The sequence below is a fragment of the Chlorocebus sabaeus genome, chromosome 25 (assembly GCF_047675955.1).
Source record: "Chlorocebus sabaeus isolate Y175 chromosome 25, mChlSab1.0.hap1, whole genome shotgun sequence".
NCBI classification, from domain to species: Eukaryota; Metazoa; Chordata; class Mammalia; order Primates; family Cercopithecidae; genus Chlorocebus; species Chlorocebus sabaeus.
This window is the reverse complement of record NC_132928.1, coordinates 5149422-5174692: the sequence shown is the minus strand read 5'-3', so window position 1 is coordinate 5174692 and position 25271 is coordinate 5149422. Positions and strand designations below refer to the sequence as shown.

At 47.8% G+C, this 25271-nt stretch overlaps 1 protein-coding gene and 1 long non-coding RNA gene across 6 annotated transcripts in view; both read left to right on the top strand.

Moving 5' to 3' along the window:
- The window catches only part of CNIH3 (cornichon family AMPA receptor auxiliary protein 3), a 335293-nt gene that overhangs the window by 61704 nt on the left and 248318 nt on the right, over positions 1 to 25271 (top strand). Inside the window, exon 2 of the mRNA XM_073011493.1 lies at positions 1466 to 1584. Coding sequence (XP_072867594.1) covers positions 1552 to 1584 — 33 coding nt within the window. The 5' untranslated portion in view covers positions 1466 to 1551. The remainder of the gene's footprint in view (positions 1 to 1465; positions 1585 to 25271) is intronic.
- Positions 13454 to 25271, top strand: part of LOC140710233 (uncharacterized) — a 32705-nt gene continuing 20887 nt past the window's right edge. For 2 of the 5 annotated variants that reach the window (XR_012091181.1, XR_012091179.1), the window contains exon 1: positions 13459 to 14762. This is a non-coding gene — a long non-coding RNA (uncharacterized lncRNA). Of the gene's footprint in view, positions 14763 to 21778; positions 24190 to 25271 lie in introns of those variants that run through there. The other 3 variants (XR_012091177.1, XR_012091178.1, XR_012091180.1) reach the window with 3 other exon arrangements.

Here is a 25271-nt window from a genome sequence, read left to right as displayed (position 1 = left end):
TGCACGCATGCACACACCCACACTCTACCAGTTCATGCCTTAGAGGCCTGTTAGACCTGCCCCATAGTGAGAGTAGTTCCCGTGGTGGGCAGGGGAGACCTTCCTGAGACCCCTACCTGAGACTCATCAAGTTTTTGGCTGTTCAATGAGCCTCCTCACGTAAGGACTTGAGACTACCTCACACAGTGAGCCCAGTCCTGATCCCAACCCCCTTCTCTCCCATGCCAAGGTACTGTCCTTCCTATGGCAGAAGGAGAGGGTCCCAGGACATGCCTTGTATATGCCTTGAATTTTGTCAGTCCACTCTGATTTTTTACTATGAGATCAATGTGAAGGTCCGGTATCCTTAACTACTTAAAAATTGGACTTGTTTCCTTCCTTGAAAAAAAATAATGAATTCATTTGTTCCTCAAATATTTATTGCCCTGCTAGGTGTCAGGCTAGGTGCTGGGATACAAAGCTGAGCCAAAATAGTCTCTACCTTAATGGAGTGTTAGTGTAGAGTCAATATGAATGAAGTAATCATTCTATAGATGCAGTTACAGCAGTGGTGTCACAAAGCCGCTGATGCAGCTGTGAGGGCTTAGAGGAGAGGCTTTTACTGCTCCAAGGGGTCCTCCTGGAGGAAGTGATGCTGAGCTGAGATCCCAGGAGGAATGGGCATTCACCAGGGGAACAGCATTTGCTATTGGAGAGAAGTGACTGGAGGAGGGGGTCAGGGGAGCAGCAGTCCACGTGCAAACTCTCTGGGCAAGAGGAGCGGGCTGAGTGTGGGCATCATGGCTCACTCCTGTAATCCCATCACTTTGGGAGACCGAGGCGAGAGGAACCCTTGAGGCCAAGAGTTTGAGATCAGTCTGTGAACACAGTGAGACCCCATCTCTACAAAACACAACGATGAAAAAGACATCTATGAGCTATCCATAGGCAGAGAGAGTGCAACTAAGCAGTAAAATATGCTCTTTTCATGTGGAGTGGGACATAATCTGGGAAGTGAAAAATTATTAAAGATCTCATGTAGTGGCAGAGACTCAGCCCCTTGTCCTCCCAGTTGCACGAATTTGTTGTCTCAGCCTCTCTGCCAGCCCAGCAGTTACTGAACAACTGCATATCATTCTCAGTACCCCAGAACTTCCGCTTCCTCAGGGCTGCTGCTTGCTGCCTCCTCTCTTGTGTCTCTTGGCTTCTCCCAACCACCATCCACTTGAGAAGGAGGGTCTAATTGATCCATTCTTGCCTGAGGAGCCTGTGGGGAGAACTTTCATGTCTGAGCACTTTCTGTGCTGCTTGCTGTCCCGTGGGCAGATGTCAACTCCAGTCCATTCAGCTCTGGCCCAGCTAACTAGTGTTGCTGATGACACCCCTCCTGCTACCACCACAGCTGCTGCTGCTGCTGGGGCCTCCATGTTAACCTAATACTAGAAGAGCAAGAAACTGAAGCCATCATCCTGATTTTGTCTTCCAGATGGTGTAGCAGTATGAGCACAGGCCAAGCAAGGCTGGCCTTGAGATGAGGAGGCCAGATGGTCCCTGAATCAGGGTGGTTTCAGTATGCCCAGGAAGGTGCTGCTGCTTCACAGACAGGTAGTGACTTATACTTAAGAAATTGTTTACAGTGAATATGATGGGTCCCTTCCCTCAAAGACCACTCCATGCAGTTGTGGAAACAGACTTAGTGTGACGTGCAGTACTACAGGTGGCATAGGATATCATGGTGGGAATACTGCAAATCCTTATTGAAAACAGGCATATTATAAATACCTTGTAATGAATGCAATACCATAGCTGAATAACTGATACTCATTTCTTTTAGACTTACCTGTGTTTTCAGATATATAAAAACTCTAGGAATTCCCAAGGTAATTGAAAACATATGTCCACACAAAAACTTGTGCAATAATGTTCATAGCAGTGTTATTCACAATAGCTGAAAGGGGGAAGCAACTCAAGTGTTCTTTGATGGATGAATGGATAAACAAAATGTGGTATATCCATACAATGGAATATTATGCAGCCATAAAAAGGAATGAAGTACTATTATATGCTACAACATGGATGACTCTTGAAAACATGAGGTGAAAGAAGCCAGTCACAAAAAAACTACATTTTATGATTCCATTAATATGAAATGTTCAAATAGGCAAATCTACAGAGACAGAAAGTAGATGAGTGGTTGTCAGGGAGAGGGGCATAGGGAGGACTTGGGAGTGACTGCTAATAGCTACAAGATTTCTTCCTGGGGTGATGAAAATGTTCTAGAATTAGCTAGAGGTGATGTTTGCACAACATAGTGAATATACTAAAAACCACTGAACTGCATACTTTAACAAATGATAGATTTTATGTTTACTTTAAAAAATGATAGATTTTATGTTATGTGAATGATACGTTGATTTTTAAAGTCTAGGAATTAATCAATTATACTGTGATGGAATATGATATTTTAAGTCAGAAATTTACTTGTGGCATCATCTTCACCATTCATTTGTAGAATCAGGAGAAGTGATGTTTCCTAGGTTGCTATGAAGATTAGATAAGATAATGCATATGACAGACTTAGCTGCAAGAAGACAGGTTGGGAACCCTTTGTTGTTATAGATGCATTTCTAAAACAACTTTTTTTGTGTGTTGCTGTTTGTTGGAGCCCTTCAGGAGGATCTTGGCACTGGGAGAAATCCCTAAACTAGAGTCATGGCTGAGGAGCGCTGAACCCTGCACTGCTGGCTGTACTGTGGTCAGATGCTCCTGACCATGACCCTGCAGTGAAGCCGGGATCTGGGCAAAACTGAGAAGTAGTTGACACTTGCATCTCTTTCCTGCCTCTCTTTTCTGGCCTGGTAGTCTTTTGGGTTATAATTTCAGCATCTCTTCCATCTGCATCTCTCAAGTGATTAGTATTTTCCAAAGTGAGCTCATCACATTAATCATATTAGGGCATGAGCAGCCCTTTTAAGCTGTATTTGTATCTTATGGGAATACCAGAAAAGCTCTGAGGGAGGAAAAATCTTCAGGCACTGTGCAAAGGGAGGGCAGGGAGAGGGGGAAGTTATTCTGCAGCAGCAGTGCCTTCCTGGGCATCCTGAAACCACCCTGATTCAGGGCCCATCTGGCCTCCTCATCTCAAGGCCAGTCTTGCTTGGCCTGTGCTCACTGCTGCCACTGCAATGCCATCTGCAAGAGAAAATCAGGACAATGACTTCAGTTTCTTGCTCTCTTAGGATTAGGCTAACATGGAGGCCCCTGTAGTCCCAGCAGAAGCAGCAGTGATGGTGGTGGCGGTAGGGGTGTCATTAGCAACACTAATGAATCACTGCTGGGCCCGGTTCTCTTCTCTGACTCAGCTTGAAACTTCTTTCGGTTAACAGGAAGCCAGTAACCAGTGAAGTCAAAAGCTTATATGCAACTCTCTGGATTGGAAACCACTGGGTGTTTTTTAAGCTTCTATTTCCAAATAAGAAGGGAAACCAATGGACAGAAGCTTCCCTGTCTTCTTTGATGCAGATAAATTATGTTGGTAGAAGGTGACTGTGAGCTGGGGCCCTTGTTTCTTATGAAACTAAAAAATTGTACAGGAGTTTACAAAAACAGGAAGCTGGCATTGAAAGCTATTGGAATTATGTAAATGAAACAATCAGTTTGGAATGCAGGTGGGAGTGTGCCCGTGGGAAAGACTGGGGAATGCATCAGAACGCAGGCAGCCAGGTTACCATGCACTGTTTCAGCACAGGGGAAGATGCGGCGGTGGGGCAAGGAACCTTCGCTGCCCTGGCGTCATCAGCCCAGTGCTGCAACAGTGCAGCAGAAAGGGCAGCAGGGAAAGGTGACAGGAAGAGGAATCAAGACACTTACATTGCTCCAGGAGAGATTCGCATTTTTTCGTGGATCTGAGGGTGGGAGCTCTAGGAGCTCTGGAGCCTCTTCCTGGCCACAGGCACTGCAAAGCTTTAGCACACCAGTAGCTCCCCAGGGGGCTAGGAACCCATGCCAAGACTGGCACCCCCTCCAGGAAGGGGTGCTGGGAGCGCCATGATTTAGATCAGTGATTCACAAACTTTTGGGAGTGAAGACACTCCGTTAAAGCTTATTGTTTTGGGGTTGCATCCTACTCCACACCTTTTAAAAATGTTACTTAAAATTTTAAATTAAAATTGACTTTGCTTTAAAATTTAAAATTTCTTGTTGTTTGAAGCTTCTGTTATGCCCAGACCGTTTGTTCCCCAAAGAAGACCACCAGAGTCCAGAGTCAAAGCCAAGCGGCAAGGATCTTTACTACAAGTTCGAACCTGGTCCCTCCATTCCACAGGGTACAAGAGGGCCCTGAACAATGCAAGTGTTTGCTTTTTATAGCCCGACAGTTACAGGGGAACAAAAGAATTCTTTTGGTTCCCGCGCTTACAGTAAAACTTTGAACGGCTGTCTCCTTATCGGAGACTTTCCAGGTGGTGTTTGTACTGGGCTCAGGAGGTTTGAGAGATATATGGCGATATGTGGTGGGATGGGAGGATGGGATGTGTTTGTACTGGGCTCAGGAAGTTTGAGAGATATATGGCAATATGTGGTGGGATGGGAGGATGGCATGGGTTTGTACTGGGCTTGTTTGTTTTGAGCCCGGGGCTGAGGAATGTGCCCAGCTCCTTTCATTCCCCCCTTCTTTTCAGGTATCTCTAGAGCCAATCTTGGGTCTTATAAGTCTGATTCTGTTTCAGCGTTTACAGGTTGGTATTGGGCTCTGAGAACCATGAGTTGTATGGTGTCAAATCTCTCCCTAACAAATTGTAAAATTCTGTTAACAACACAAGGTCCTACGGTAAGCAGAAATAGTAGACTTAGCAGGGGTCTAAGGAAGGGGGATAACAGAGAAAACATAGAGGAATTCCACCATTGGTCTGCAGCTGAAGCAAACTGCCACGTTTTTACTTCTGCACTTAACTTGCGTAACTGTTGGACCTGGTCCTCTACAAGCCCTGATTCATTTATGTAGAAACAACAGTCTTCTTTCAGAAACATACATGTACCACCTTTTTCTGCAGTGAGTAGGTCTAGGGCCCTCCGGTTCTGCAAGGTTACCTGAGCTAGGGACGTGAGCTGCCACTGAAGGGAGGCAAGGGACTCAGCCGACTCCTCCATAGCAACGGCAAATTGTTGGTACAACTTGTTGCTTTCTATGAGGGTGTGACCTAGGGCTCCCCCTGCCAGTCCGGCTGCCATGAGGGATGCGGTGAGGGAGATTCCCGCAATGAGTGGGAGACATATGGCTCGTGCAGGTCTCGGTCTAGGGACTGGGTGAATAGCAGTACTAGTCCAGTTACCGGTGTACCCTAGGAACTCGCCAGCAGTTAGTAGAGTCAACCGGGGAACTAATGTGATAGGAAGACACAGTAGGTTGGTAACAGAGGGACTAGGTAGGTTCTTAGATAATGTTCCATTACACCAGAAGAATATGCCTGGCGGAGCCCTTAGGGTGATATTAGGGGGCATTGCAGTGATGCTGCAGAGGCTGGAATTGGTTCCTGAGAAACAGTAGGGAAACTTCTCCTGACTGGGATTTAGGTATAGAGGCACGTTTAGGATAGGAGCATATGAGAGGTTTCGGAGGTTGTTAGCTTGGGCAGAGGTAGAGGATCCCCATGGCAGAGGGACAGCGGTTAGCGGTGGATGCCCTAGAGTGGCACACAGAAAGCAGCCAGACAGGCTGTGAAGTCCTGTTAGCAAGTTCTAGTCCTTCTTGTAATAATTTTAACCAGGAGAAAGGACGTAAGTCTTGTGTTAGTCTGTTTTCCTGTCATTGGATATTCCCGTGGACCAGGGGCAGTACTTGCACTAGGCCTTGCCACAGATAGAGGTGACTGCTAGGCCATGTGGAGGAGGGGGAGTAGTATACAGCCCCATGTTGAGGCGTGGTCCAGCGGGAGTTCCAGGGGTCTCTAATTATTCATGTATATGAAAAGTCTCCATCCCGTCTATGATGGAAGGGCCACTTAGGGTCTAACTGTTTTTTCTCTCCCCAGTAATGGGGTCTATGGATGTTACAATAGTTATAAGGACAGCCGGCATTTTGGTGCCACCAGAAGTGTTTACAATTGTATTTAGTCTGATCAAACTCAAAGCATATTATTGGTGTCATAGGTTTGGCTATTTGAAAACCAGTAAAATTTAGTAGAATTGGGCTGTTGCACCCTGAGGAGGGGCAATCAGCACTGGCCAATAATTTCCCGGGCTTATGAGGTTGTCCAGGGTGGGTTCGGTTTTCATAAAGCCAGAATCTCCAGACAAAGGGATTAAGAGCTGGTTTTGTGATTTCTCCAGCGGCCACTAGGGCGACTAACGTTAGGGTTAGACTACCTAACTGCATGTTTGCAGTGAGCTATGCTGCCGGCGCAGGGTGAGTTTTAAGGGGTTGTTCCTAGCTCTGTCCACAGTCCACATGTCCGGTGCTTCAGCCGCCGCCGTGATTGGTCCCAGAAGGTCGGAGGTTGGGTCCACTGGCTTGACGTGGGTGTAGTGGATCCACGACGCGATGCCTTCTACCTTCAGGGCGGTGGGTGTGGTTAAGAGTACCTGGAGTGGTCCTTTCCACCTGGGTTCTAGGGTCTCTTGTCGGTGTCGCTTGACCAGGACCCAGTCTCCCAGCTGGTACGGATGGGGTGTCAGCAGGGGACCGGTCTCATATAGCTCCTTCAGCTTGGGCCAGATTTCTTGATGAATTTTCTGCAAGGCTTGTAGGGAAAATAAGAGTTCAGAGACATTTTCCATTTCAGACTTGAGCAGATCATCTTTTAGGCTGGGAACTAGGGGTGGGGGTCTGCCATACATGATTTCATAAGGGGTAAGGCCTAGTCTGTAAGGGGTATTACGGGCCCGGAACAGAGCGTAGGGGAGAAGGACCACCCAATTAGCGCCAGTCTTCATAGTTAATTTAGTTAAGGTCTCCTTTAAGGTCCGATTCATCCTCTCTACCTGTCCTGAACTCTGGGGCCTGTAAGCACAATGTAGTTTCCAATTTGCCCCAAGGATGGAAGCCAAATTCTGACTTACCTTAGCGACGAAGGCCGGCCCATTATCTGACCCTATCTGGATGGGGAAGCCATACCTGGGGAGGATATCTTCCAGGATTTTCTTTGCTACAACCTGAGCAGTTTCCCTTTTGGTGGGGAATGCTTCAGTCCACCCTGAAAAAGTATCTACAAAGACAAGTAAGTACCGATACCCGTATTTTCCTGGCTTTATCTCAGTAAAATCTACTTCCCAGTAGATACCGGGCCTGGTTCCCCTGAGCCTTGTTCCCGCTGCAGTCTGGGATTGGGAGTAGGCGTTGTTAAGCTGGCAGACTTTGCAACTTGTCACAATGCTGCTGGCCGTCTCGGCTGTATGTCTGAATTTGAGCTTAGAGCGTCTGATCAGGTCTATCATCTGCCGAGCACCCAGGTGGGTGGTTTGGTGGATGTGTTCTAACACTTGTTGTCCTAATTTTTCTGGTAGGATGGTTTGGTCATTAGTATCAGTCCACCACCCATTCTGGATCTGTTTCAGGGGAAGTTTGTCAATCCACTGGAGATCTTGTTCTGAATAATTAGGGAGATATGGCAAGTCCTGGGGGCCCGGGTCAGGGAGCTGGAGTGCAAGGAGTTGGCTGGGAGCCTTCGCCACATTTCTTGCAGTTTGGTCTGCCAGAAAGTTGCCTTGAGCAGTTGGAGTAGTTTCTGATGCCCTGGGCAATGCACAATGGCTAACTTTTCTGGCCTCCATAGGGCTGTTAGCAGGGCTAGGATCTCTTGCTTGTTTTTTATCTCTTTTCCTTCAGCCGTCAGTAACCCTCGCTCCCTGTAAATGGCCCCATGTATATGCGCTGTTGCAAAAGCATATCGGCTGTCTGTATATACTGTCAGCTTTTTCCCTGCCCCTAAGGTAAGAGCTTGGGTGAGCGCTATCAGTTCGGCCTTCTGGGCCAATGTCCCCGGGAGCAGGGGTTCCGCCCAGATTACCTCAGTCTCTGAAGTCACTGCCGCTCCAGCGTACCTCTGGCCTTGATGCATGAAGCTGCTCCCATCAGTGAACCAGACGAGATTGGCGTCAGGAAGTGGGCAGTCCTGCAGGTCTTCTCGAACTCTGTGCACCTGAGCTAGTATCTCGGTGCAGTCGTGGAGTGGGGAGTCCAGGTCCGGGTTGGGCAGCAACGAGGCAGAGTTTAAGGTCATTGGGGGCAGGAAAGTTATCCTGAGAGGATTTAGTAGCAGTCCTTGGTAGTGGGTGAGCCGGGCGTTACTCATCCATCGATTAGGTGGCTGTTTGAGTACACCTTCGATGGCATGTGGAGTAACGACCCGCAATTCTTGCCCCATGACAAGTTTATCAGCATCTTGCACCATCAGAGCCGTGGCCGCAATCATTCGGAGACAAGGGGGCCACCCAGCGGCCGCTGGGTCTAACTTTTTTGACAGGTAGGCAACTGGCCTCCGCCAGGGGCCTAAGTTCTGAGTTATTACCGCCTTGGCGACACCCTTATTCTCATCTACGTATAAGTGGAAGGGCTTGATAACATCAGGTAGTCCCAGTGCAGGCGCGGAGAGTAGGGCGGTTTTAATCTGTTGGAAAGCCGACTCGGCTTCGTCTGTCCACTTAAATGGCTGCTGCCCCCATGTTGCCTGATACAAGGGTTTAGCCAGTTCTGCGAACCCAGGTATCCATAGTCTGCAAAATCCCACCGACCCCAGGAATTCCCTCACTTGTCGGGTGGATTGTGGCCTGGGGATCTGCAGAACAGTTTGTTTCCGGGCGTCTGTTAACCAGCGCTGTCCTTCTTTAAGCAGGTACCCTAGATATGTTACCTCTGGCTTACAGATTTGAGCTTTCTTTGCCGAGGCTCGGTAGCCTAGATTCCCCAGAGCTTGTAAGAGACTCTTGGTCCCTTGGATGCAAGCTTCTTGGGTCTCAGCAGCAATTAGGAGGTCATCAACATACTGTAGTAAGGTTATTTCAGGGTGTTTGCATCGGTACTCACCCAGGTCTTCATGGAGGGCCTCATCGAACAGGGTAGGAGAGTTTTTGAATCCCTGCGGCAGTCTGGTCCATGTCAGTTGGCCACTTATGCCCCTATCAGGGTCATTCCCCTCGAAGGCGAAGAGCTTTTTGCTCTGAGGGGCTAAAGGCAAACTGAAGAAAGCATCTTTCAAATCTAAAACAGTGTACCATTGATGTTTAGGGTTTAGGGTACTCAGGAGGGTATACGGGTTAGGCACAGTTGGATGTATGTCCACAACCCTCTTATTGATTTCTCTTAAGTCTTGTACAGGTCTGTATTCTCCACTATTAGGTTTTCGTACTGGCAACAATGGAGTATTCCAGGGTGAGTGACATGGGCGAAGGACCCCTTGGTCAAGGAGCCGGCGGATATGTGGGGCAATTCCTTTCTTGGCGTCTAGGGGCATGGGGTATTGGCATACCCGCACGGGGTCTGTCCCAGGCTTAAGTTCAACAAATAAGGCAGGACGGTGTTTTGCTAGACCTAAGGCCCCCGTTTCCGCCCAAGCTTCTGGATATTGCTGGAGCCAGGATGCTATGTCCTAGTCAGGGGCCACTTGCTCCTGGTGGAGCCGGTACTCATCTTCTAGGGTTATAGTCAGGACGGACACGGGTCGATTGTGGGAGTTGGTCACGATGGGCCCCTCAGGGAGGAAATGGATCTGTGCTCCCATTTTAGTTAGCAGGTCTCTCCCCAATAGGGGACAGGGGCTCTCAGGGATGACCAGGAAAGAATGGGTTACATTCTTGGCTCCGAGGTTTACTGTTCTTTGTGGTGTCCATGGGTATTTCTTAACTCCTGTGGCTCCTTGTACCCACGAGGACTTGGAGGATAATTTCCCCTTAGTTTTAACTAAGACTGAGTGCTGTGCTCCCGTATCGACCAAGAACTGGACTGGGGACCCCTCCACTTGCAAAGTTACCCTAGGTTCGGGGAGGGGGTCCGAACCCTGTCTTCCCTAGTCTTCATCTTGAGTGACTAGTACGGGTGTAGACCTAGGGGGTCCCTGTCCTCGTTGTTTCTTTTTGGGGCAGTCTCTTACCCAGTGGCCAGCCTCCTTACAGTAGGCACATTGGTCTTTGCTCAGATTATCATGCCTGGGGGGCCGCCTAGGTTGGGCGTACTCTGACTGTAGATGCTCTTTCTGTACCACTGCTGCCAGGACCTTGGTCATTTTTTCAGTGGCCTTAAATTGCCTCTCTTCTGGAGTATCTCTGTTATTGTAAACCTGCTGGGCTATCTGAAGGAGGTCCTGAATCTGCTTTCCTTCCAAGTCTTCTAATTTCTGGAGTTTTCTTTTAATATCTGGGGCTGCCTGATTTACGAAAGACATTACAACAGCTGCCTGACTTCCTGGAGCCTCTGGATCTATGGGGGTGTACTGTCTAAAAGCTTCCATTAATCTTTCTAAGTAGGTAGCTGGGCTCTCTGTCTTTCCCTGCAGAATAGAATATACTTTAGCCAAATTAGTGGGCTTGCGAGCAGCTGCCCGGAGACCTGCCATTAGAGTCTGGCGATAAAGGTGTAGCCGTCGCCTACCTTCTGCCGTGTTGTAGTCCCACGCCAGTCTGGTCAGAGGAAAGGTCGCGTTTATGAGGTCGGGGTTGGCAGTCGGTTGACCGTCGTCCGCCGGGACCAGCTTTCTAGCTTCTACCTGTATTCTCTCTCGCTCTTCCGTGGTAAACAAGATTTGGAGGAGCTGCTGACAATCATCCCAAGTGGGCTGGTGGGTGAACATGACACTATCCAGTAAAGCCAGTAAATCTTTGGGGTTGTCTGAAAACCGAGCACTTTGAGTCTTCCAGTTATACAGATCACTGGTGGAGAATGGCCAGTACTGGAGCCTGGGGATTCCTGTGTCATCTGGGGGTCCTATTTCCCGAAGGGGTAAAGCCACCATGGAGTCAGGCGGCTGGGGGTGGCTAGTCCGCGAAGTGCGCCCTTGCGTCCGCCCTGCCGGCCCTTCAAAGTTACTTTCCCCTTCAGCGGGCCCATGTGTGCCGGCCGCCTCCCGTCCACCTGCTCCCTCCCGCGGCTCCGCTCGGGGGGTTGGTCTGGGTGCATCGGCCGCCTCCCCTCCACCTGCTCCTTCCCGCAGCTCAGCCCGGGGGGCTGGGGCCTGGGGCCCGGAGGGGTATGGAGGGGATTCTGCGAACAGTGGGTCCCCGCTGTCAGGTAGAACAGGATTGGGGGGGGCAGTTGGTTGCTTGGATTTTAGTGGTCGGGCAACCAGTGCCTTACAGGGTTCAGAGGCTAATTGGAAAGGGGACAGCCAAGGAGGTGGGTTCTTAATAAGGTCTTGCCATATGAGGATATATGGGATTTGATCTAAGTGGCCCGCACGCCCAGGTAGGAAAATCTTGGACTTTACCCTAGTGATGACAGCAAGTCAGAAGGTCCCTTCGGGTGGCCACCCCACATCAAAGGCAGGCCATTCGGAGCGACACAGAGTAATTAGCTTTCCTTTCCTGATTTCTATACCAAGATCATGGCCCCTTGCTCTAACTTCTTTGAAATTACTTGTAAGGAGAGATAGAGGAGATAGAGGAGTGCTCTGGGTATTACCCATCCTGTAATGATTTGTAGTCTCTTCCTGTAAAGGAATGTGGGTTAGAATCCCTGTAAAGGAAATCTGATCTGACTTATTAATGATATCTAGTCGCAGGTACGCTTTGGAAGCCCGGGTCAGAGTTAGCTGCTGGGGTCGCGATCGCATTCGGTCAGCTCAGATCAAAGACAGCTGCTGCTCAAACCGCAAACGTGCCTGGGGCAGTTCAGATCGCAAGCGCGCACCGGAAGCCCGGGTCAGAGTTAGCTGCCTGGATCGTGATGGCGCTCGGGCAGCTCAGATCAAAGACAGCTGCTGCCCAAACCGCAAACGCGCCTGGGGCAGTTCAGATCACAAGCGCGCACCGGAAGCCCGGGTCAGAGTTAGCTGCCTGGATCGCGATCGCACTCGGGCAGCTCAGATCAAAGACAGCTGCTGCCCAAACCGCAAACGTGCCTGGGGCAGTTCAGATCGCAATTTAGATCAGAGGAGAGCCAGGGGACGTCTCCCACCGGTCTCCGCTGGCTGTCCTATAGCGCGTCCGCCAGGACTGTGCCAGCTCCAGTTTCCGACCTCGCGAGTCACAGATTCAGATTCAGAAGAGACACAGACAGACAAACGGAGAAGAGCCAGCTCACTTATCAGTAGATCGATCCTAGCAGATCCGTTGACTAGGGGTCTGGTGGGCTTGGGGAATCCCGGGCGAGCCCCCAGATGTTATGCCCAGACCGTTTGTTCCCCAAAGAAGACCACCAGAGTCCAGAGTCAAAGCCAAGTGGCAAGGATCTTTACTACAAGTTCGAACCTGGTCCCTCCATTCCACAGGGTACAAGAGGGCCCTGAACAATGCAAGTGTTTGCTTTTTATAGCCCGACAGTTACAGGGGAACAAAAGAATTCTTTTGGTTCCCGCGCTTACAGTAAAACTTTGAACGGCTGTCTCCTTATCGGAGACTTTCCAGGTGGTGTTTGTACTGGGCTCAGGAGGTTTGAGAGATATATGGCGATATGTGGTGGGATGGGAGGATGGGATGTGTTTGTACTGGGCTCAGGAAGTTTGAGAGATATATGGCAATATGTGGTGGGATGGGAGGATGGCATGGGTTTGTACTGGGCTTGTTTGTTTTGAGCCCGGGGCTGAGGAATGTGCCCAGCTCCTTTCACTTCTAGGACAACTGGATAGTCTTCTGAGGTATTGTAATACAGCATTAGGATTTGGACTCTCTGCTGTATGCCCTAAGCTCTTAAGTGTGAAGGGTAGGCCATTGGTACTGATAAGAGAGGTTGCCATAGGTATCTCTGCTCGCTTACTCTTCCCAGGCCATGTGGACATCTGGAGATATTTGATAAAATGTCCTTTTACCAGCCCAGACTCATGACTAATCAATCGTTGTTTTTGTTGTTTTGCTTCTGATCCCTCTCCCTTCCAGTCTATCATTCATCCTGCCATCAGAGTTAATTTCCTAAAACAGATTTGATCATGCCACCTCCTTCCTCAACAGTTTTCAATGGGATTTCCCACTGCCTACATAAAGTCTAATGCCTTAGAATGGGGTAAGGAAAGCCTTTCATGATTTCACCCTCTAATACCTTTCTATTTTCAATTTTTTATAACTCTATTTTGGGTCATTTTTTGAACATCAAGAAACTGAAAAGCATAGCTCAAACTGGCTTATACAATACACGCCCTTATTTGCTTCTGGGACAAAAGAAGTCTAGAGTCAGCTGACTGGGCACTGTGGCTCATGCCTGTAATCCCAGCACTTTGGGAGGCTAAGGCAGGAGGATCGCTTGAGGCCAGGAGTTTGAGACCAGCCTGGGCAACATAGCAACATCCTATCTCTACAAAAAAAAAAAAAAAAGAAAAAGAAATCTAGTGTCAGAGTGGGACTTTGGGTAAGGCTCAACAATTCCCTAAGGATCTAATTCCTTTCTTTCTTTTTTCTTTTTCTTTTTTTCTTTTTGAGACAGGGTCTTACTGTGTCTCCTAGGCTGGAGTGTAGTGGTACAATCATGGCTCACTGTAGCCTTGACTTCTTGAGCTCAAGTGATCCTCCCACCTCAGCCTCCCTAGTAGCTGGGACTACAGGCCTGCACCATCACGCGTGACTAATTAAAACAATTTTTCTTTTTTTTTTATTTTTTATTTTGTAGAGATATTGTCTCCCTTTGTTGCCCAGACTGGTCTTGAACTCCTGGTCTCAAGTGATCCTCCCACCTCAGTCTCCCAAAGTGCTGCGATTACAAACTGAGCCACTGTGCCTGGCCACAATTTCTCCCTGATTCTCATGGTCCCAAAATGGTTGCCAGCAGCCCTTCATCTCATGTCTCTAAAGAAAGAATGACTTGGCCAGTGCAATGGCTCATGCCTGTAATCCCAGCACTTTGGGAGGCCGAGGCAGGCAGATTGCTTGAACTCAGGAGTTGGAGACCAGTCTGGCCAACATGATGAAACCCTGTCTCTACCAAAAATGCAAAAACGTAGCCAGGCTTGGTGGCATGCATCTGTGGTCCCAGCTGCTTGGGAGGCTGAGGAGGGAGGATGGCTTGAGCTCAGGGGGCGGAGTTTGCGGTGAGGTGAGATTGTGTCACTGCACTCCAACCTGCTGGGCGACAGAGTGAGACCCCATCTCAACAAAGAAAAAAAAGAAAAAAGAATGAGTTTTCCCCAGCATTCCTGACTGGTCTTCAATCTGAGTAGACTTGTTTCTGATGTACATCTTTCTGCCCCTGCACCAACCCCAGTCGCCAGTGGGCTGGGATGTGCTGAGCAGCTACCTGCTGCATAGTTTCCCTTGACCTCAAGACTTTCCCCACAATGCAGTGGATGCCTAAGTGGACGTTGGGGCTGCTAGGATGGAAGAAGGGGCGCTGAAACCCGAGGAAGCAACCGGCATCTGTGCATTCCACACACCCTGCACCGTCACATCTCCATGCCTCCCCTTCTGCCACTTCCTGGAACCTACCATCTGCTTCCACTAATCAGAGCCCTGCTCATGCTTCAAAGCCTTGCTCATGGGCTTCCTCTAGTGCTGTGCCTCTTCTGTTCTTCTGGAAAGAGTAATCTTTTTTTTTCATCTCTCTATTCTCTAAAGCATATCATGTTTCTATCTCATGTGCATTTACTAATTCTGCTTTGCTTTATGTCCACTTGTTTGTATATTTGACTCCTCTATTGAACAGAAAGACCCTCGAGGTAAGCGGATTCATACTTTGTTCATTTTAGGGGTTTAAGAGTGTTGAATAAATGGTCAGGGGCAATAATAATATCATGATGACAGCTTACTAGGTGAAAGGCACTTTGTAAAGAATTCTTCTCATAATTTTATTTAATCTCATTTAATCTTGACAATATGAGGCAGGTACTATTATTATTGTATCTGGTTTACAGATGAGGGTCCTGGAGTTTAGAGTGATATAAGCAAATTGCCCAAGGTCACATGCTCAGCAGACAGCAGTATAGGCTTGAACATATATATATATATATATATATTTTTTTTTACCCGAGTTCATGTTCTTCATCATGATAATGCTTTATACAGATTTTTTTTTTTTTTGGAGCTGGAGTCTCACTCTGTCACCCAGGCTGGAGTGCAGTGGCGTGATCTCGTCTCATTGCAACCTCTGTCTCCCAGGTTCAAGCGATTTTCCTGTCTCAGCCTCTGGAGTAGCTGGGATTACAGGTGCATGCCGCCATGGCCAGCTAATTTTTTGTGTTTTAGTAGAGACAGGGTTTTACCGTGTTGCCCGTGTTGGTCTTGAACTCTTGAGCTCAGGCAATCTACCTGCCTCGGCCTCCCAAAGTGCTAGGATTACAGGCATGAGCCACCGTGCCCAGCCTTTACACAGAAATTTGTTTGTGACCAGCTACTTTCTTAGAAGAGGGGTCCCTGTTGGAGATGATTCTCTGGAGAGGAGGATAGAGGAAGGTAGGGTAGGGGGCAGAGGATCTGGAGGCTTCCTGAGCAACTGGAGGGAGGTGCTGAAGAATGTGGGGAGGGCAGGGGAGCAGAGGAGCCTCTGGGCCTTGTTCGGAATGGTTTGCCCAAAGGGGTCTTCCCTGAGGATACCACTTGTGGGCAGAACCCAAGAGTGCTACGGCTCCCAGAGAGTGAAGCCCTTGTTTTCTTGGAGTCCTCAGAAACAGAGGGAATCGAGCCACTTTATTGGCCCGAGGGAATGGAAATTAGGGGCCGAAACAAACATCTACTGGGATAAAGTAAGTGGCATGAGTGAGATTGCAGCACGAAATGATCTCTGTGAACCTAGCTGGTCAGCGGCAAGTATCTCATGGTAGAGACTCTATGTGGACAGCATGGAGGAGACAGGAGAAGGGCAGCCTTCAGAGCCGAAAGCCCAGCTCTCCTGAAAGGCACAGCCATGGAGCAAGAGCGGAAAGCCTTTTATTTGGAGGCTGGCCTATTTCTTTATGGCTAAACCCACTTTGCCTGTTTCCAGAGCCTCCTGGCTTGCATGAGCAGAACGAACAGGCTTCCTCCTGGTCTAGGCACTCTTGCACCAGCCTAACCTGCAGCGTAGGGAGGTGGACTGCTATTCCACCTCTAGAGTTAGGGAGGGCGGGGCCTGAGCCAGGGGAACGGAGTCCAATAATTACTGAGCAACCCCCCTGCTTACATTCCCTGCCGAGTTCTACATAAACAATCAGCTGAAAAGACTGTCCCCTTTTCATAGTTTTCACCACTGGGTGTTTTCAGAAGCAATTTAAACACTGGCAAACATAAAGGAAAGCTTTTATCCCTTCTCTAACCTCTGAAAGGAAGCCCTGGATTTAAACACCATATGAATAGTGGGGAACAGAGCCCAGAGACATAAAAGGTGGAGGGAAGGGTGAGATGTTGAAAGCCAGTGAGTTGACAGGGGGTGGAACACAGGCTAAGGTGATGGGATCGGAGCTTTGGAGGGTGAGGGAGGAGGAGGAGGGAAGACACAGCTGGGTGCCAACCCCAGAAGGGCAGGAGGAAGGCAAATAGCTCTCTCCCAGGAGGGAGGGGGGAGGTGGGGGCAGGGGCGGAGGAAACCTGGGAGACTTCTGCTAGGATGAAGTCACCACCCTTTTGGGAGGAGGATGTGAAAGAAGATGGCCTTTACTTTGTATTCAAATCCAATACACTATTTAGAACACAATGTACTAAATGTCATATACAATTTAATTTTGTGTAATTAAAATTCCTATCAGCTAGGGAGAGCCTGTAGCACGGGTGCTGCACTTGCTGAAAGCCAGGACCAGAGTGTTCCACGTCTCCTTCCCTTGTTGGTCTTTTGGCCCTAATTCCTCTCTGTCTTTTCCTCCCTTGATTCTGTCTTTGTTCCCCTTGTCTCTGTCACCCTCCCACCTCTTATTTCCTTCTTCCTCCTGGTTTGACCCCACAGGCAGCCTGGACTTTCACTCCGAAACAGCCAGGTGGCTCCCCTGTAGCAGGACGGCTGTCGCTGCTGCCTGCAACCCCACAGGGCCTCCCAGAGCCGAGGTGACAGCCTGGGCCTCAGGGAAGTCCATGTCGCACGGGCGGTCGTCCAGCTGCTCAGGCCTGCACAGGGGCGGGTCCCCTCCTAATCTTATCCTCACACAACCCTGGCAACGGCACAGGGCTGCCTGGTGTTTAGCAAGGGGAGGTGGAGTGTGGTCCTCCCCCAGGAGAGGCAGCAGGCGACTTCCCTATTGAAAACACAGCTGTGGCAAGGGAGATAGACAGGAAACCCGACCCAGCCCTCTGGCAGGGATTGCCGTGGGAGTGCCAACTACTGTGGAATAACAGGCCCAGCCCTGCAGGCTCGGGCACGCAGTGCTGTGGGCCACAGCAACCACAGGCTCTGAGGCCTCTGGCTGCTCCAGGAGGGCGGGGTGCCAGGACAGAGACGCCCTCAGGCCTGGGAAGGCAAACTTGGAGGTGGGGTGGAGGGGACTTGAGGACTGGGTGACACAAAACCTGGTTTAGTTATTAATGGAGTTAAGTTACTCATTTCCTTGCTCTCTTTGAGGCTCAGTTTCTTCATCGGAAAAATGGAAACAATACTTGCCCTATTTACTTAAACAGGTTGTTTTGAGGACTATATGGATGATGCCTTCCCGAGTTAGACCTGGGTTCAAACCTGAAACCCTACTGTTGCCACATGTTAGCTGACCTTGGCCTCTGTTTTCTCACCTGGGAGGCACAAGACTACAACCTACTTCCTAGCACCCTGTTAAGGCTGGAATGAGCTAGTGTAGTGCCTGGTTTATGATACATTTCTCAGTAAATGTTACCCATTATCATCAAATAGGACAGTTTTGTGCAAGCATTTTGTAAACTATTCTGTGTTCTTTAAAAATGTAGGACGTTATTCTTATGCAGACTGGCTGAAATTCTGGGCTCCAAGCAACATTTGGTAAAGGGATTCCTCTTCCAATTTCCTCTCCCCCTAAGAAAGTTCCCCTTTCCTCTTGTGGTCCTCTGGAGGCTTCAGCAGGAGGCTGCTCCCATGACCCCCTCCCCTCCCGTCCTGTCCCCTCCCCTCCCCTCCTGTCCCCTGCCTCCCCTCCCTTCCTCTCCTGTCCCCTCCTGTCCCCCCCTGCCTTCCATGTTTCCTCTAGAGTCCAGCTCAATTCCTCCAAGGAGTACTGTGTCACTAGTCCAACCCCACCTTCATCTTTCTCTGGGTTCTCCTGTGACTTAGTTGTAACTGGTTCTTGCATGCCGCTGCTTATAGATTCAGACTGCTTGAGTTCAAAGCCCACATATTAACTCTGTGACATTGGGGTAAGTAATTTAACCTTACTAGGCCTCAGTTTTCTCGTCTGGGAAATGGGAAATTGCAATAACTATCTCATTAGGCAGTTTAGAGGATCAGATGAGACCCTGTTCCTGAGGTGGTCAGCATGATGCCTGGTGCATTGTAAGTGCTCAATGGAGGGCAAGTATGGCTTTTATGCCACTGTGTGTTTAATATGAACATTTTTATTCCCTGACTTGAGTGTAAGCTCTTTATTATTTTCCCTTTCCCTCCCTCCCTCCCTCCGTGTCTCTCTCTTTCCTTCCTTCCTTCCTTCCTTCCTTCCTTCCTTCCTTCCTTCCTTCCTTCCTTTCTTTTTCTTTCTCTCTCTCTTTCTTTCTTTCTTTCTTTCTTTCTTTCTTTCTTTCTTTCTTTCTTTCTTTCTTTCTTTCTTTCTTTCTTTCTTTCTTTCTTTCTTCTCTTTCTCTCTTTCTTTCTTTCTTTTCTTGAGAGACTTGTCAAGTGTAAGCTTTTGAAAAGTGGGTTATGAGCCTAGGCAACATGGCCAAACTCTATCTCTACAAAAAATACAAAAATTAGCCAGGTGTGGTAGTGCACGCCTGTAGTCCAGGAGGCTGAGATAGGAGGACTGTTTGAGCCCGGGAAGTCAAGGCTTCAGTGAGCTGTGTTCATGCCACTGCACTCCAACCGTTGACAAAGCAAGACCTTGTCTCAAAAAGGAAAAAAAAAAGTCTTTTTTGCCATATCATGAATTGTGATATACATATAGTGGGTACTCAGTAGATACCCTGAATACATTTTCCTTTTCATTTTGGTTAAGTTGTTTGTAAATTTGCAGACTGACGTTACTTCACAATGATGGCATATTACTTTTCTTTATTTTCACAAGGAAGATAACTAATATTTAGTAAACACTTATTTTTGCGTCATGCTGAAAACTTTTACATATTATCTCCTCTAACTTTCACAGGAAAATCAAACCCCTAGGGTAGGTGTAATTATCCCCATTTTACCCACAAGAAAACTAGGGCTCAAGAAGATTGAGTAACTTGACTAGGATTACATAGCTGCCAGAGTTGGAATTCAGACTCAGGTCTGTTTGACTCTAAGATCGTGTTTCGTTTTATTTATATTGTTCGTGCCTTTCAGTAACATTGTCTTTGTAGAGCAGATTCTAAACTTTAATTTTATTTACTGTTTATACCAACACCATATGAACCCTTGGTATTCAATAAAATTGGTAAACTGCCAGTTGATTACCCAAAAAATTTGGAAGTGCAAAGTCCTTTGAACAAGCCAAAGCTTTAACTGAAAGTAGTACTTTGATCCCTGTGACCTATTGCACTAAAAGTTTGGTTATTTCTTTTGAAATGATTGGCTTAAAGGCTTCATTTTGTTTTGCCACTTTGGAAATATACTCCCTCCCCTGCTCCCAGTTGGAAAGATTGCTCCTGAGACCCAAACCTTCTTATTTTAAGGAATCTTGGTTTATAGAATATTGAACAATAATGATCTTTCGAGAATGAATCTTTTGTAAATAATGGATCTCTTAGGAATGAAATTTCTTTGTAACAAAGGCAGCTAAGTATTAAATAAACCAAAAAATCAGCAGTGAAGTGCTGTTGGTGTGTCACCAGGCCTGGGGCCGCATTCCCATTCCTTGCACACACATGCACGTGCATGTGTGAGCGCGCGCGTGCGCGCGCGTGCACACACACACACACACACTCGCAGTAACTTCTGTTTGTCCCAGAACTGTGGGATGTAAAAGACTTCAGGCACAGTGATGAAGCTAGCACATTCCGTATTTACTGTCTTCCCTCCTTCCTCGCTCAGCCTTGGCTTCTGCTCTGCCAGGCCCCAGGACCCTGCTCCGTGCCACCCTCCTGGCCCCAGTGGCAGAGGATCTGCTGGCAGTCCCCGCTGCTCAGTGGAGTTTTAGTCTGCATGTTACTCTGTAGGGTGTGTGCAAGTGGGGGAGGATGAGTGAGAGCTGAGATTACATCGTCCCTGTTCCAAGGGCTTCCCTGAAGTTAAACCTGATACAGACCTTTTAGGGTAACGATGTGAGATCAGAAGGGCAGCCAACAAGCCACGTGTCTAGCAGCCACCCTTGGGAAATGGAGTTGCTTGCTTTTCCGTTAGACACCTCTCCATACTAGAATTTCACGTATATTAAGCAATTAGACCATGCCTGGAATTGGACTAGAGAGAGAGTGATCACATTTTAATTATCAACAAGCTCAGTATCTACACGTTGATGAGAAGTATTCATACTCATAAAACAAGGGAAGCACCAATTCTTTTTTTTTTTTTTTTTTTTGAGACAGGGTCTCTGTCTCCCAGGCTGGAGTGTAGTGGTGTGATCATGGGTCACTGCAGCCTCAACTTCTTGGGGCTCGAGTGATCCTCCTACCTCAGCCTTCTGAGTAGCTGGGACCACAGGTGTGAGCCACCACACCTGCCTAATTTTTGTATTTTTCTGTAGAGACGGGGTTTCACCATGTTACTCAGGCTGGTCTCAAATTCCTGGGCTTGAGTGACCTGCTGGCCTCAGCTTCTCACAGTGCTGGGATTACAGGCACGAGCCACGGTGCCCAGTCACCAATTCTTATAAACATATCAACATGTATATATCCCTCCAGATCCAACAAACGAAACAGAGAATTGTTGTTGCAACCGAGAAAAGAGCTGTTCATGAGGCCAGGTGTTGTTAAGACACAGACTTGGAGCCAGACAGATCGGGTTCAAATCTCGACTCTGTCACTTAATAGGAATGTGACCCTGGGCAAGTGTCCTCTCTGTGCCTCAGTTTTCTCATTTGTAAATGAGGATAATAATAGTGCCTATGTTCTGGGGTTTGTTCTGACAATTACATTAAATGGGTTAATATTTTTCAGGCGATTAAAATAGTGCCAGCACATCATAAATTCTATTTAATATTTGCCAAATATATATGCGTACGTGATCTTTCTCTGGTGTATATGTATTCCCATGATGTTAGACGCTGCAGCCTGAGGGCCCATAGTTAAACCAAAACGCTTTTGAATATAACACAGTCTAAGCCCCAAAACTCAACTTCATCTTCGCTCTGTTATCAAGGGTGTCTACAAGCAAGGGGTACTTGGTGTCTTGTCCTGTATTTGGATTCTTACTGAACTGCAGAAACCCCACAGACTTACCAGTGCGGGAGGCCAATTTATCTTTATACCTCAAGAGCTGAGCCTTCTTATTAAACTATGTATGCTCGTATTTAGAGATATTTACTATGTGCAATGCACTGTGGTGATATGAAGATGAATAAGACTTAGTCCCCGCTCAGGAATGCTGTTTGTATTCCATATACAGGTTTGATACCTTCGGGCAAGGGGTTAAGCATTTCTGCATACGCTAGACAACTCCTCATTGTTTTATAGGCTTTTCTCTCTGAAAGCAAAGTCCATTTCCCTGAACATCAGGAGAGGGCCATCTGCCATGCCAGAGTAGTGGATGAGAGGTATTTCCATTTAAGACTGCTATTTTCTGGTATATGTATGTTTTGTGAGAATCTACTCGTACAATGTATTTGGCAATAGATAAATTGACAAAATAGAAGCTAGGTGGCTTGAGATAAAGCATGTTCTTCTCTTCTTTCCCCCCCAAAGTTTTCCTTTCTCTCCAATCCTTCAGATATGTTTCTTTTTAGACAATGATCATTAAAGCCAGATGTGGGCCTTTTCAAACTCACAACATGGCACAGGCTCAGATCTGGGAGAGTTGTAAATGCTTCTGGCGTTTGAAGGGGCAGGCTTTCCCAGTAAAGACAGAAATATTTGGACTAGCACAGTTGGATTTTATACTGTATTTGTCTATGTCTTAATTGGAATTCCTAAGATGTGATTTTTAACTTAATGGTTGCAGTCTGTAGAATGGGGCCACAGGCCATTAGTTATACCCTGTGCAGGAACTCTTTATGATAAAATATTGCTGTAACTTTCTGTTAATCTTACTTACAGTTCCTTCCTGCTTTATTCCATAAAACGTCTTGCCCAGTTTAGTTTCCTAAGTGTAGCTCTGATAAAATTCCTCTCCTTGTCATAAAACTTCAGTGATACCCCATTACTTAGAGTATCAAATATATCTTTAACTCAACATTCTTCAGAATATAGTACAACTCTAACTTCCAGTTTCTCCCACTAATGATATATGGTTTGTCATAATCATATAGATATAAATGTATGTATATATGTATTTCTGTATTCTAGCCAATGAGACTTTGTTTATTAAACACCTGTTATATGTCAGGTACAGTATTAGACCCTGGGGGGTTCAAAGATAACTACGATTTTTATTCTAAAGTAGTTTAGGGTTTAGTAGTGGAACTAGGCATTTGAGTAAATGCTAGAGGTAAAATGTGTTATTAGATACTAAAAGAGAGAAGTTGCCTGTATTGTCTACTCCTGGGCAAACCTTATGGTTAAAAAAAAAGCCCTGGCTGGGCATGGTGGCTCACGCCTGTAATCCCAGCACTTTGGGAGGCCGAGGCGGGCAGATCACTTGAGGTCAGGAGTTCAAGACCGGCCTGGCCAACATGGTGAAACCCCATCTATACTAAAAATACAAAAATTAGCCTGGTGTGGTGGTACACATCTGTAATCCCAGCTACTTGGGAGGCTGAGGCACAAGAATCACTTGAACCCGGGAGGTGGAGGTTTGCAGTGAGCCAAGATCATGCCACTGTACTCCAGCCTGGGTGAGAGTGAAACCCTGAAGAAAGAGAGGAAGAGGAAAGGAAAGAAGAAAGGAAAGAAGAAGGGAAAGAAGAAAAGAAAGAAGAAAAGAAAGCCCGGATTGTGGTTTGTTTATTGGCTGTGAGTTTTCCTCTCAGCTTCTCCTGTCTGTTCTGGCTCCATGCTTTCGTCCAGCTCACATATAATCTACCCTCAACAGAGACCCAGTGCCCAATCCATGCAGCCCCCTCTCCCTGGCCCACCCTCCTTGCCACAGGTCAGACTCTTGCTTCCTGTCCTCTGGACTCTTGTCATCATCTCTTAAGTACCCTCCCTGCCTCAAACAGCTGCCAGAGGGGTTTTTCTGGAAACCTCAGTCTGATCATGTTACTCCCCAGGTGAGATCCTCCACAGCTCCCTCTTGGCTACAAGATTAATCCAAACAAACAGAAATGTGAGGTGCCAGGCCGGTGATGAGACCCATGCTCAGTCTCTGGCACCTCTGTGCCTCCCTCACCCGAAGTTCGAGTGCATGAGTCATTGCGGTGCCTCAGTCTGGCCTGCTGGGGTGGCATCCAGACCTGAGGAGCAGTCCTGCAACCTCCTTCCCTCCTCAGAGCTGCAGGCGACAGTGTCAGTGTCTCCCAGGGGTAAGCCCCAGCTGTCCCACCTAGAAAAGGGACCCCAGAAAGTGGTGGTGTCTCTTTCTCAGTGCTTTCCTGCCCTTGATGCAGGAACCACAGAGGAAGCTCCTTTGGCTACTGGTTTCTGGGCTTCAGGCCTTCCTTTTCTTAGTCCGCTTTCCGTGGGCTCCTAGCAGCATGGACCTCGTGGCTCTGCCACTGGCCTGCACTTCTCATCCTGCCTTGTTTAAACTTGATAACTGAACTCTGGACTCCTCCCTCTTGACTCACCGAGGGAAGTCTCTGGATGTTCTCCTTGGAACTGCCCCTGTGAGAGGCTCTGTTACTGGGAAGAGGGAGCAGAGGTAGAAGAAGCTGGAGGGGTCAGTGGGAGCCAGTTTGCTCCGTTCCCCATGCGAAGGAGCTTCAACTTCATCCTCAGCTGATGGGCAGGTGTGGAATGTCAGTAGGGGGCATCCCGTGGTCAGCGTTGTGTTTTAAAACAATCACTATCAGCAGTCAGGAGCCACGGAGCCCAGTTGGGAGACTCAGAATTGAGGTGAGTGACAGCGAGAACCAGAAACAAGGCTGGACACATGGCTTGTGGCTATAATCCCAGCACTTTGGGAAGCTGAGGCAGGAGGCTTATTTGAGGCCAGGAGTTTGAGGCTGCAGTGAGCCATGATCATGCCACTGCACTCCAGCCTGGGCAACAGAACAAGACCCTGTCTCAAAAAAAAAAAAAAAAGAAAAAAAAAAAAGAACTAGAACCATATTAGTGTCCTGGCCAGTCATTGACCTTGATGCCATGGGGCTCAGGTAGGCAGGTAAGAGGAACCATAGAGGAGCCAGGTTCCAGGATGGCACAACCAGAGTTTACTGACTGACACTCCAAAGGGGGTTCTGGAGCACATACTCTCTGTCCCGGCCCAGCACACACCAGGCCTCCTTGGCACTGAGGTCTGATGGTAACAGGTTGCCCCTTTCCTCCCTGGCTTTGTCCTCTGAGAGAAAGGGAAAGGGGGAAAGGAGGAGAGTTGTTTCATTCTACCATAGGCCAGCACTGAACACCGCCTGGCTGGAGATGCAAAATGAAAGCCACAGGATGTGGTTTGGGTTGTCCCTGAAAAAGACCTCTGTTTATGCATGGTAGGATATTTTCAGATGAGGCTTAATGTGAGGAAAGGGAGGCTGGCCTCTCTGAAAGGCCTACTTCTTAAAGGCACAGTGCATTATAATATATCATGAAAAGAATAGGAGCGGCAGATGCTATAGGTTTCTTCTTTATCAGTGATGCTGTCACAGTTGTGGTTAGGCCAGAGGGCTGCTTGTCGTTTCCAAGGCTCTATTCCCAGTTGAGTCTGTAACTCATGGTGTGATGTTAGATAAGACACTTCATTTTCCCCAGACCCTACTTAATAATCTGTAAAATACTCCTCCATCTTTTAGGAGGTGACAAGAGGTAGAATTAATTTGTGTTTGTGAAGTGCTTTGAGGTCCCCAGACAAAAGCCACTGTGTAAATAGCTGAGTATTCTCTACTTGGATTGAACCTGTGGGTTCGCAGTCATACTTGCATGTGGTTACAAAGTGGGTAGACTGGTTTTCATGATTTCATATTCAGATCCTTGGAGGATACTTA